Source organism: Clavispora lusitaniae (genome assembly GCF_014636115.1).
Source record: "Clavispora lusitaniae strain FDAARGOS_655 chromosome Unknown tig00000105_pilon, whole genome shotgun sequence".
NCBI classification, from domain to species: Eukaryota; Fungi; Ascomycota; class Pichiomycetes; order Serinales; family Metschnikowiaceae; genus Clavispora; species Clavispora lusitaniae.
This window is the reverse complement of record NW_027093978.1, coordinates 1,396,658-1,408,992: the sequence shown is the minus strand read 5'-3', so window position 1 is coordinate 1,408,992 and position 12,335 is coordinate 1,396,658. Positions and strand designations below refer to the sequence as shown.

General features: G+C 44.8%; 8 protein-coding genes across 8 annotated transcripts; 4 read left to right on the top strand and 4 right to left on the bottom strand. All coding sequences in view use genetic code 12, as the record gives it.

Annotated features, from left to right (window-relative positions):
- Positions 1 to 144: 144 nt before the first annotated feature.
- Positions 145 to 1,569, bottom strand: AFP99 (Afp99p; the record flags this gene model as incomplete). The annotated part of the gene is made up of 1 exon (XM_002615205.2): positions 145 to 1,569. One exon carries the CDS (start codon positions 1,567 to 1,569, stop codon positions 145 to 147), a length of 1,425 nt encoding a protein of 474 aa, XP_002615251.2.
- Positions 1,570 to 2,474: 905 nt separating this feature from the next.
- Positions 2,475 to 4,055, top strand: FOB63_003652 (uncharacterized protein; the record flags this gene model as incomplete). The annotated part of the gene is made up of 1 exon (XM_002615206.2): positions 2,475 to 4,055. One exon carries the CDS (start codon positions 2,475 to 2,477, stop codon positions 4,053 to 4,055), a length of 1,581 nt encoding a protein of 526 aa, XP_002615252.2.
- A 437-nt stretch (positions 4,056 to 4,492) lies between these two features.
- On the top strand, positions 4,493 to 5,281 carry FOB63_003651 (retromer subunit; the record flags this gene model as incomplete). The annotated part of the gene is made up of 1 exon (XM_002615207.2): positions 4,493 to 5,281. One exon carries the CDS (start codon positions 4,493 to 4,495, stop codon positions 5,279 to 5,281), a length of 789 nt encoding a protein of 262 aa, XP_002615253.2.
- Positions 5,282 to 5,397: 116 nt separating this feature from the next.
- Positions 5,398 to 5,997, bottom strand: FOB63_003650 (CCR4-NOT core subunit; the record flags this gene model as incomplete). Its single annotated transcript, XM_002615208.2, has 1 exon — positions 5,398 to 5,997. The coding sequence occupies one exon, from the start codon at positions 5,995 to 5,997 to the stop codon at positions 5,398 to 5,400; it is 600 nt and encodes a 199-aa protein (XP_002615254.1).
- Positions 5,998 to 6,493: 496 nt separating this feature from the next.
- On the top strand, positions 6,494 to 6,787 carry FOB63_003649 (uncharacterized protein; the record flags this gene model as incomplete). Its single annotated transcript, XM_066102339.1, has 1 exon — positions 6,494 to 6,787. One exon carries the CDS (start codon positions 6,494 to 6,496, stop codon positions 6,785 to 6,787), a length of 294 nt encoding a protein of 97 aa, XP_065958357.1.
- Positions 6,788 to 7,561: 774 nt separating this feature from the next.
- On the top strand, positions 7,562 to 8,230 carry HBR1 (nucleoside-triphosphatase; the record flags this gene model as incomplete). The annotated part of the gene is made up of 1 exon (XM_002615209.2): positions 7,562 to 8,230. The coding sequence occupies one exon, from the start codon at positions 7,562 to 7,564 to the stop codon at positions 8,228 to 8,230; it is 669 nt and encodes a 222-aa protein (XP_002615255.2).
- Positions 8,231 to 8,388: 158 nt separating this feature from the next.
- HMX1 (Hmx1p) lies at positions 8,389 to 9,456 on the bottom strand (the record flags this gene model as incomplete). The annotated part of the gene is made up of 1 exon (XM_002615210.2): positions 8,389 to 9,456. The coding sequence occupies one exon, from the start codon at positions 9,454 to 9,456 to the stop codon at positions 8,389 to 8,391; it is 1,068 nt and encodes a 355-aa protein (XP_002615256.2).
- Positions 9,457 to 10,550: 1,094 nt separating this feature from the next.
- FOB63_003646 (Amino acid permease family protein) lies at positions 10,551 to 12,245 on the bottom strand (the record flags this gene model as incomplete). The annotated part of the gene is made up of 1 exon (XM_002615211.2): positions 10,551 to 12,245. One exon carries the CDS (start codon positions 12,243 to 12,245, stop codon positions 10,551 to 10,553), a length of 1,695 nt encoding a protein of 564 aa, XP_002615257.2.
- Positions 12,246 to 12,335: the final 90 nt, after the last annotated feature.

The following is a 12,335-nucleotide window of genomic DNA, read 5'->3' as shown; positions in this document are numbered from 1 at the left end:
GCGCGTCTCCTGACCGCACGTCATATGATCCATTCAATGTCTTGCACGTGACCTGATTCTCTCTCCTAACATTCGATATATTTTTCGCTACTACTTGAACATCTATACAATAGCTCTTTTGGTTTTTCGTCCATATAATAGTATTTACATTTCCTCCACCACCATAAGCCCCAATAATGAGTCAATCACGGCTGTTGCTGCTAAACTCGTGATCTCACTGTTGGTATCGAAAGGCGGACTTACTTCCACCACATCGCCTCCAACTAAATTGATGCCTTCAAGACCATCCAAGACAGAAAGCAATTCTCTACCGGTCCAGCCTCCAATCTCCATGGTTCCTGTACCTGGGGCATTGGCCGGGTCTAAAACATCAATGTCGACAGAAATGTATACCGGCATATCCTTCACACTTTCTTTGATCTTCGTAACGATATGGTGCATTCCTAGTCTGTCCAAGTCTCTAGCACTTATGGTTTCGAAACCACAAGCAGAATCATGTTTCTTATCGTAAGAGGGCCGGATATAGGGTGCTCGTAAGCCCAAATGGAAACAATGACCTTGTTCCAAATACCCATTTTCTGCCGCATAGTGCAAGAAAGTCCCATGGTTCAAAGACATGTAATCAGTAATTCCACCGCCCAATACTTTTGGATCCCAAGTATCAATGTGAGAGTCGAAGTGCAATACGGCAAGCTTCCCATACTTTTCATAAGCAGACCGCAACGCCATTAAGGTGATAGTGTGGTCTCCTCCCATTGTAATGATTTTGGGATGTGGAACCAGTTTCGCCCCAGCACTCACACTATGGTTGTGTATTGCTCTTTGTCCTCGGTAGAGCTGATTGAGGGCAATCCGATTGTCAAACGGTGTCATTGGCACATCCCCGCAGTCGATTATCGACAAATTGTGGGTTCTGCGGTCGTACGGGTCGACCTGGCCAAGTTTGGATTGCGGTCCGTTTCCCCGGACTGGTGTGACACCTCCACCAAGTCTGCGAGCAGCCAGGCGAATCGCTTCAGGCCCAAAACGAGCTCCTGGTCGATATGAGGTTCCAGTATCAAAAGGAGCTCCGACAATGGCGATGTCAATGGGTTTCTTGTAGTGCTGGGGATTGAAACAATCAAAGTGGTCAAAACCGCCAAAAGTGATAATTCCCCCAAAATGGCTCGGGTCGTTTGAAATGTCAGACGTTTCGTCATCGTTTGGAAACTTCACTTGCAGCCGGTACTTCAAGTAGCCCGAATGTGCTGCATTGCGATGGCTTTTCTGCTGGTTGAGGTGCATCTTCTGTATATTCTGTGTGAGCCACTGTCCGTCCGAAAACGGAAAGGATTCAATAAATTGTTCTTCCTCCTTATAACTTTGGACGCCACTGGCAACCAATTGTCTTCTGTGTTGCAAAGAGTCTGGGGTTGAGACTAATGGGCCATATAACTGGTCGATGTAGGACTCCTGAGCTGGATAATCATTTTCCATCTCGGACTTTTCTGGAATTGGGATCTGCTGCACATTCTGTGTGGGAGATGCTAGTACACTCGCAGCCAATGCTATCAAAAGGTAGTTTTTCATTATCTTGCCAATACAGATAACGCTCGAGATACATGTATATATAGGTGCGCGGAAACCCACAAAAATTCCGTTCGGCTGGAATATCCCAAAGAGGAAACACCAACAGGCGTTATAAGGAATAGCGGGTTGAGCTTTCTTACTTTGATTTATTGTACAAGTGTACGTCGGTGTTGTTTGCAATTATATTGTTCTCAACGAGTAACCATTTCACTATACCCATTCGGGCGTACCTCAGTGGGAGAAAGCAGCGCTGGATGAAGATATAGCAACGTGGTATTGTTCGGAACAATTGTAACAATCCGCTGATGGATTAGAAATGATTTTGTGTGCATATGGTCTGAAAGCGTGGAGTTCATATGATGTTTCTGGTGTTAGGATACTCTGCGATTGTCAGATACGTAAAGAGAATCCTGACGCTATCATAATGGAACTGCAATTGGTAGCATAGCAGTCAATAGTATTTACGTCAGACCAAATTTAGACCGGCACCCAGATTGGCTATCTTGCTCCTAGAACTTGTGGACCCTGATAACAGAACATCTCCATCATCAGTTCCTAGAAAAATTACCTTCCATACGGGCAGTCTCTTTCGATTTTTAATGCTTTCCTTTACTCCAGGACCAACTTACGACATGTATTGGAAAGGAAAGACAAGAAAACATGTCTCCAATTTACGACAAGAGAATCTCCCGCCTGCAGAATGCGGCTCTACACTTCTCTCGCAGCTTGCTTTCGCCGCTTCTTGCTCACTTGTATGCAGAGGTTGCAGGAATGTTGCGCTTTTAAGTCACCCATCATCGGTGTCATTGTCTTTTTCTATCGGGTAGACCGCATAAAAAAAACACTTTCCTCCTCCTTTCCTTGTCTTCCAGTTTCAATTGCATCTTTTTCACAACTTTTTTCAAATGGCTTATGAACGTCCTCCAGGACCACCTCCATCTGGTTATGAGGACCAGGCTCCTCCTTATCAAGAAAAGCCCGAGCCATCACAAAACTATGACGAAGCCTTCAAAATAGAAAAGCCACGGTTTAATGACGTTCCATTCACCATTCTCTTTCTCTTGGTTGTTGCTGGGTTTTTTGTCGTGGCTGGAATCACCCTCCATGCCATGAGATCCACATGGGATTTTCAAGGGTCCTCCATCTACGACACGCAAAATTATTTCACCTTGAACGCCAACACAGCAGTTCTTTTTGGCTTTGTTATAGTGATTTCGGTTGTCTTTTCGTTCTTGATCATTCTAGTGGCCCGTTTCTGGGCCCGCATGTTCATTACGCTCGGTCTAATTTTAAATGTTGTATTGGGCTTGGCCACGGCCATTTACTATTTCACCACCCACTATTACTCTGCAGCAGTTGTTTTCCTTGTCTTCACCTTGATCACTGCTTGGGCGTACTGGTCTGCCCGGCTGCGAATCCCTTTCAGTGCCACTGTGCTTGAAATCACCATTGATGTCATGAGAAGATACAAGTCCACGCTCATGGTGTCATTTTTGGGCATAGTCGTGACAGGAGCATTTTCTACGCTTTTTCTTATGGTCATTGTGGCCACCTATATCAAGTATGACCCGAACGAAAACAACCCAGGATGTAACATTGACGGTGGTTCTTGCACAAAGGGCAAATTGATTGGGCTCCTTGTGTTTGTGTTTTTCGCTGGCTATTATATCTCCGAGGTCCTTAAGAACATTATCCATGTCACCATTGCTGGAATCTACGGAACATGGTACTACTTGGCAGGGTCGGACCAAGGTGAGCCCAAACATCCTGCTTTGGGAGCTTTCAAGCGAGCAATGACGTACTGCTTTGGCTCTATTTGCGAAGGTTCGCTTATTGTTTCACTTCTCCAGTTACTTAGGCAATTCATCCGCATATTGAGAAGCAATGCTTTGGGAGACAACGATATGTGTGCTGCCTGTGGATATTTGATTCTAGATTGGATCATGGGTTTTGTTGAGATGATGGTGCGCTACTTCAACCACTATGCGTACATCTACATTGCTCTTTATGGCAAAAAATACACCAAGGCAGCAAAGGAAACATTCCAACTTCTCCGCTTCAAGGGCATGGACGCTTTGGTCAATGACTGTTTTATCGGAACGTCCATCCATTTGTTTTCTCTTTTCGTTGCGTATGTGGTGGCACTTTTCACGTACATCTACTTGAGATATACAAAGCCAGCCTACAATCAAGACGGAGGCTACTATGCTCCGCTTGTTGCTTTTGGCTTTGTCGTTGCTGGCCAGGTGACCCGTATATCGTTGACGGTGATTGATTCGGGTGTATCAACGTTTTTTGTGGCTTTGGCCAAGGACCCAGAGGTTTTCCAAATGACAAACAGAAACCGCTTTGATGAGATTTTCCGCAATTACCCACAGGTGTTGAACAAGTTGCTTTCCAACGACGATAATCACTATCAGAACCAAAACCTGTATAATGCTCCCCAACAGCCATACTACCAACAGCCCCAGTATGGTCGGGTTTAATTGCTGTTGATGTTCGTGTATTTGAGTTCCGAAGTATTTGTTACATCACTCATCAAGTTGTAGAAAGTCTGTGCAAATTGAGGTAGCCACTTTTATTCGGTGCACCACGCAAATATTCATACAATGTAATATCCTAAAACTGTACTTCGGACATGCCATTTTTTTTATCACTCAGTGTAATTTCAAATGTCATCCATACTGCGAAATTGCTGAAATTCCGATCATCCTAGCTGTCTACACCAATGCGATCTCCCCAGTCTCCTACCGACTACAATGGCAATTGGGAATTATTTCAATTGTTCCACGAGTCTTCCTGACTCCTTTTTTCTGTTTTTTATTCTGGCCAAAAATACAGCATATGGGCCGAACAATCTCTGAACCTGCACATCTGGCCACACAAAGTGATAATCGCTTTCCCACCATTAATCCCCACCATCATGCTAACGCTTGCAATAGGCGATCTCTTCATTCCAGAAAGGGTCATAAACCTTCCTTCTAAATTCCGAAAGCTTCTAGCCCCCAATGCCGAGTCTGTTCCGTCCAACCCAAAAATCTCACAGGTCTTATGCCTAGGAAACATCACCCAGTCTAGAGAAACGTTGAAGTTTCTTTACAACTTGTCCCCTTCGTTCAACATTGTCCGTGGTGAGTTTGACGAGCACACGATTCTCTCTCAGCAACTTTGCCTCCTTACGGGAGAGAAAGACTCGACAAAGGCTCTACCTTTCTACAAGGTGGTGACAGCAGACAATTTCCGGATAGGCTTCACCAACGGCTACCAGATTGTGCCGCAGAACGACCCGTTGTCGTTGTTGGCATTTGCACGCGAAATAAATGTGGACATTCTTATCTGGGGCGGTACTCACCGTGTGGAGGCTTATACTTTGGACGGAAAGTTTTTCATCAACCCAGGAAGTGCTACGGGCGCCTTCAATTTCGGCTGGCCGGAACTTAACGACGACGAGGGCGAGGATGACAATGAAAGTGTGCAATCAGAGAAGGCTAATACCACTAGCGAATCTGTGGCAGACAAGAAAGAGAAAGAAGATGACAAAAAGGAAAATGAGCATGAAAACCAAGACGACGATCACGAGGAGCTTGACCTCGCGTCTTCAATTCCGTCCTTCTGCCTTTTGGACACTCAGGGAAGCAGGTGCACACTCTACATCTACACGCACATGGATGGAAATGTTAAGGTGGACAAGGTGATGTATCACAAAGAGTAACAAGGCTAAAATTCGATCCGGTCCTAGCTAGAGCAAATACTAATAAAACTGAAAGAAAACGTATGGCGGCTACAGGGGCTGCTTGACAGCTTCTAATATACATGCATTCTTCTCGTTTATGCTTGCACCGACGAGTAATGTAGAACAAACTCTTTTCTGATCTTCTCCCAGTTGTGCGGATCAAAGAAAATGTACACACCTCTTTCCACGTCGGGGCTGATCAACACAGGCTCGACGTTGCTGTCCTTCGTTAACCAGACTTGGATGTCTCTATGATACCTCCAGTTCCGAGCCACGAGCTCTCTAGCAGCGTACTCTTGGAGTGTGTCGCGTGGCTTGGTGTAGAAAATGTAAAAAAGCGTCTCGTCCATGAACGACAGTATCTTGGTATCGCATGGTTCTGGTGGAGGCATATTTTTTTGTAGTATGGACTCGTCGAAGGAGAAGTACGGTTCCACCTCGGAGCGCGAAGTTTCCTGCCACGGCGAGGCCAAATTCTTCAATATCTCTGCCTTTTCCAGCAAGTCGAGGTCCATAAGACCCAAATCCTGGCCCATGGCAGAACTTGTCTGGTCATTCTGTTCCATTTTCACGAGCAGCGAGATTCCGGCAAGGCCGAATTTTTGGATTTCGGGTAACTCGGCCGCTGGAGTCGTGGCAGCAGAGGAGTTCCCGTTTGCGGCATTTTGCAATCCAGGTGGGTGCATTGTACTCATTTTGCCTATGTTGGTTAATGGTAACAAAGGTTTAAAAGTCACCGGGTTTGCGACGGCACGTGATCCGGGATTCGATGAAAAGATAGTCAAGACAATGGGACAGACTAGAGATCCAGAGGAGGAGGGTATTTCTTTCAGAGATTTCTGATTTCGTTTACTTCTCTAGCTTTTTTTTTTCTGTTGTTTTTTGTTTTTTGCTTTTGGAACTTTTGTGGTCCCAGTGCACTTTGTCACTAATTAAGTAATATACGGCAAAACTGTAAATGCACGAGCTATTGTTTGTACCGAAAAAAATACGTTCATCAAACTACTATTCACGGTACCATGGCTTCCAATACAAAATTGCTTTCTGCAATATGTGGCTCCCTCTTTTCTAGTCTGTCGGTTTACCAGCAACGAACCGACCAAAAACTCCGGCGCACAACGTCGCATAGTGTATACAAAATCGAGTGTGGATCATCCCCACAATTCCATTCCTCTGTCAGAACATCGCCAAATGTATTTGCCGAGAACCAGAGTTTCGGAACCACAGCTGGCTGTCGGTTTCGTGGGATTGCTAATCTTCCTATTTATGCTGTTGTTCTGCTTTGGTGTTCGAAAGCTCCAAACCAGATATGCTAAGCAAAGTCCTCAGCCGCAGCAAGATGTCCAAAGACACGAAACTCGACCATCGCCCATGCGATACGAAAGACAATCGACGCTGGTGGATCAACTTCCCGTGTACGAGGAGGCACCTCCGGCCTACGAGGAAATTTCACGGCCAGATGAGGCACATGTGGCTCTGCGATGAACTTTCAGAAGAACTCCGAAGGCGAACTAGAGTTGATATCAGATCATCGGTGATGCTGGTTTTCTCAACAGTGCAGTATCATGGCTGGTCGTTGCGGTGGAATCGCCTTCTCTAATGTCCACGCTCATCTAATACCCACCTCTAATATCCATGTGCCTCCTCTACTATTCACTCCCATCTCCTAATCACTGTTTTATTTTCGGTGTCTCTATCTACATGTTTGGGGCTGCTACCATCAGACGAAAGGAGAATTAATCTAATTGACTTAGGATTGCTGGACAATCACACTACCTGACGATGGCTGATAACAGTGGTAAGTAATGATGGCCATACGTTTAATATCTATTGTATAATGAAGATCTTCACTATATGTCTAGAAGACTTGTAAGCGCTTTGGCTGATGCCGACTCCAGTACTTGTACGAGAGGTCTAGTTCTTCTGGTGTGAGGACACTCTTCTAGTCGTGATGGACTTTGACTGAAAAACGTCCCAGTTTCCGCTCGTCGTTGTTTTTCTTGAACATCGATCTTAAGATTTTCTGTGCTGTATCTTTACTGTCTCTGCTATGTATGTCTGTGCTATGTATATCTGTGCCATATTTATACTGTCTACGACTTATCTGTCTTGCCATATCTAGGAAGCCGCATATGCCATATGAACCACAGCACCCTTGGCAAACTAAAGCAAATAACATCCTCTAACTCATGGTAATATACTTGGCTACTCTATTCTCGCAGTGTCGTGTCTAGATTGTCCCTGGGTGCAAAATGATAAATGATGATTATCTGTAGGACGACTCATCTCATTCTGCTCATCACCACATCAATCATGAAATCCACCAGAAACCACCCCAATATCATCATTACAGGAACGCCTGGATGTGGCAAAACCTCGCACGCTGAAAGTTTGGTTTCACAACTCAAGGGCCCATACACCCATCTCAACGTGAGCGACTTGGCCAAAGAGAGAAAATGCTTGGAAAGTTACGACGATGAGTTGGACACACACGTGGTGGACGAAGACAAGCTTTTGGACTCTCTTGAAATCGACTTGAGAGAAGGTGGTGCTGTTGTTGACTGGCACTGCTGCGACATTTTCCCAGAAAGATTGATTGACTTGGTTGTGGTGCTCAAGACAGACACAGACAAGTTATTTGACAGATTGAGCAAGAGAGGCTACAAGGACAACAAGATCCAGGAAAACTTGGATTGTGAAATCATGGAAGTCATTTGGCAAGACGCTGCCGGTGCATACATTCCAGAAATTGTCATTCCGTTGGCCTCTAACAGCGTAGAGGATATGGAGGAAAATGTCGATAGAATAGCGGCATGGATCGAGAACTGGGTCAACGACCACCCAGATGGCGTGACAAATGAAATAGATCCAGAGGTATTGGCTGCGCACCAGGCACAGCAAGAAGACGATGACGAAGCGGACGAGTGAAGGTGAAACAAGGCTGGCCAAATGAAAATTCAAGAAGCTATCACGCATGTCCTAACAGGGCATCTACGGGTGTCACAGATTAAATGCGTTCATTTCTACTATTTTCAGATCCCGATAACGTCGTCACAAATTGTGTTCCTGGTATATAGTGATAAATTCTATGCTATGACGTGGGAGTAGATTCTCCGAAGAGACACCAATGCAATAACGAAGAAAATGGCGATGGCAATGTAGTAGCCTCTGGTGACAAAGAAGTAGGACCACTTGCTTTTGATGCGGCTCAAGTTGTGGTGCTCCAACTCTATGACACACTTGGCATTCTGTTGGAAAATGTACTTGGACTCCTCGATGATTTCCAACTTCTGCTCCTCGGTCAAGTTGTTTCTCGTTTGCAACTCGTAGTCTCTCTTGTAAAGAAGACGGAACGTGTTCTCATCTTCCACGTCAAACAGGAAGAAGTTGGAGCCTTCTTTGACGATTTCACCGTGGCTCAAACCATCCTTGCGGGGAAACAAGCCCGTGGCTCTCGAAATGGACGATCTCATGACACGACCGCCAGCAAAAAGCGCCAAGTACATCACATGCAAGTATGCCAACAAGAGATAAGGTTTCTCGCTCGTCACCTGGCGAATGTGGTTGACAAACTCGATTTGCGCAGGCATGATGGGCGTCATGAACTTCTCTTTTCTGCCGTCATAGTAGAACAACAAGTCCTGCTGGCCCTTCTCGCGTCTGGCCATCTCAGGCTTCCACACATTTCTGAGAAGCGGGGTCCACTCGGAATCTTCGTTTTCAAGCTGCTTGTACAAACACTCTTCGATCGTGGCAAACACGTGGTAAAAACTTTGCAAGCCTTGTCTGAAGATCTTGTAGTCACGCAAGGCAAGCGCAAACTTGAGTGTGACCAACTTGTCGATCTTATTATGAAGACTTCTGGTTTCCATGTTGATTCTGTTGGCCAAGGCTCCGACATCTGTGCGCAGCGGAATAATTTCCTGCTGGTTCAACTTGGTTGTTGTGGTGGACATTTTGATGTAGGTATAAGTGGTGGGAAGTCCTTGTGAGTAAAGCTCTTCAAGGAAACTGTTTAAAGAAAAGTGTAGAAAAAGTGGGTGTGGTTTTTTTTTCTGCGGCGAGCATGCCTGGTATATTAAGTATTCACCGATATCTCCGACAAAGGCAATCGCATATATCGGTCTACCCCGCGACAAGAATTTTTGTCCCATTTCTTCTCTCGCAGGGCTGTGCAGAAGACTGGTACTATTTTCTTGACATCTGTTTTCATCTCGGGTTTTCCATTTATTTTTTAGGCGCGATTTTGTAGCTCTTGCTCATAAAAGCAGATGCATCCATGCTGGGAGACGCGACTGATGGAAAAGATAATGCAGACTATGCACACCAGAGAATGCTCGATAAATGCACTACAATTTGTGGGGATAATCTCGTGTGAATGCTCAAAAATTTGTCCGAAATTGTATGAACGGTCATCAAACTTTATCATTTTACAATCAACCAAGCGGCTTAATCTCAGGGTCATGAGGTTTCAATTTCCAGACTCTAAAGCTTAATTCTTGCATTCGTAGCAACTGCGAGTGGCCGTGAATATCAAGAATGACGGATGGCTGCAGTTTTACGGGCTTGAGATTTCGTAGTATGAAAATCGCACAGAGAAGATTATGCTTCTAGTTTATCGAAGGTCAGACTTGCATCCCGTGAAGAAAGAAAGGCATCTCATAGACCTTCATGACGTTTCTGTTAGGTCGACCATACAGGAGAACCTGGAGGTAGTCCAGGCCCTGGTTATAGTAACTTCTAGATAAGCTTTGTCGTACGAGATAAACCCTAATTACTAAGTCTATAAGAAGTCTGGCTTTAAGTTGTAGTTAGAAGCCAGGAACAAAGAATTTCGGACTAGAATATACACGGCCAATTGTATCCAGAACCCAATGTCAATACTGTAGTCAATTTTTCAATCCAGAAGCTAAACCTCTTCTTTTATCCATCATTACTTCATGCTCTTCGCCTTCACCGCCAAATTATGTTTCTAACAGTTCTTTTGCTCGTTGGCCATGTAGATCACTATGCAAGGTAATAGGGCATCAAATCATTGTTGGACTGGGCACTTGTAATCAATATTGAATCACAACAGAGAGTATACTCTTTACAGAGGACAGAATGAGCACAATTCGACTTTAGAAGTAGAAAGCATCAACGACCAAAACAGTATTAATGTGCTGGCACTTTGTTTAGTTGTTGGCCAGTCAACATCTACAATAAAATCATTTCTTAACATGCATTGAAGGTATAGGCTAGCTAATACCTAGATCCAAAGATAAGCCTTCTTCCACCATGGGGCCGCAGCATATTTCTGCTTAGCCTCCTCCTTCTCTAATTTCATAATTTCCGGGTCGTATATCGTTCTCCCCGTGAAAATATCAATCTCATCTACACGAAGCCAGTACTTCTTCCAGTTGCCCACGTAAATCTTGTGGCCAAGGTAACAAACGATAAGGAAGGGCACACAGGCGTAGTTCTGGAAAAAGTTGTTAACACTAGCATCTCCATCAGGGAACAAAGCCACCCAGAACTGACCAATCAAAATCAAACCGTTGACAATAATGGAGTACCATGAACCCAAAACACCAGTGTATGAGACAAAACCCAAAGTGTCCAAAGAGACATTGTTGTAAGCCAAAGCGGCTCTCCATCTCAAGTGACAGATGCAAAGGGCAGGCCAGATAAACACAATGGACAAGGCAACAATAGACAAAAGCCAGTTGAAAACCACATCTTGTTTTTCGTAGGTGGCGATGAATGCAAAACACAGGGCAAGAATAGAAACAATCCAAGCTCTGAGAGGACGGCCAGCTTTATCAGTGTAGTTAAAGAAACGAGGAGCATAACCTTGTTCGGCAAGAGAACGCAACAATCTCGAGGACGAGTACATGGCAGCAGTAGCCACAGAAGTGACCGAGTTCAAAATCACCGCATTGACAATGTGAGGCACAACCTTGACCCCATGAAGATCGGCCGCCAACACATATGGAGAGGCACTGACAGAACCAGAACCCAAAAGACGGTCCGAGTCATATGGCACAAGCAATCCAACAATAACCAAGGAACCCAAGTAAAAGAAAACAATACGAAGGAAAACAAGTCTAATGGCCGTGGGCAAAGCTGCTCTAGGGTTGCGCACTTCAGAGACAGACAAGGCCAAAAATTCAGTACCACCCATGGAGAAAGAGGCAGTGGAGAAACCCTTAACGAAACCTTTGAACGATACCCAAGCACCAGGGTGTCTCCAGTATTTACCTCCAATGTATCCGCTTTTGGTGGCGCCGAAATCAATGCACAAACCCATAATGAAGAAACCAGTCAACATTGTGAGCTTAAGCGAGTTCATGAAAAATTCAGCCTCACCGTAACCACGAACACCGAACAAGTTGATGAAACAAATGACAAGGAAGAAAATCACCACAAACACATCCGAGTTGATGGAGGTGTTCCAGTATTTAATGGTCATCGAGGCAGTCACCAACTCTAAAGAAATGGTGGTTACCCACTCAAACCAATAGTTCCAACCCAAGGCAAAAGCAATGGAATCATCCAAAAACATTCTGTAGAATTCGTTGAAACCACCCTCCATTTCCGTGTATGCCACTGTAAGCTCTCCTACAGAGTTCATGGTGCAAATACACATGGCACCAACAATGGCGTAGGCGAGCAAAACAGCGAGAGGACCACCAAGTCTCAACTTGGCAGCAGAACCAACTAAAAGACCGGTACCCAAACCACTGCTTAGAGCAATCACCATCAAGTGGGACATCTTCAAGTTTTTTTCCTTCAAGTGTTGGCCATGGCCCTCTGTGAATGAGTCGACAAATTTAGCCCATCCTTTAAGTGGAGGACCGGCGTCAGAGGTGTTGTCGGAGGCATATATTTTGATTTCGGAAACAATTGGTTCAATGTCGTTGACATTATTGGCATGTGTGCCTTTGCGATGCTTCTCGGTCATTGTGTTTAGCAGTTGAGAAAAAAAATAGCAAAAAGAATAAAAATCCAAGAAACCAAGGCAAGCGTGGGTTTATATCTTGGCAGTGACAAA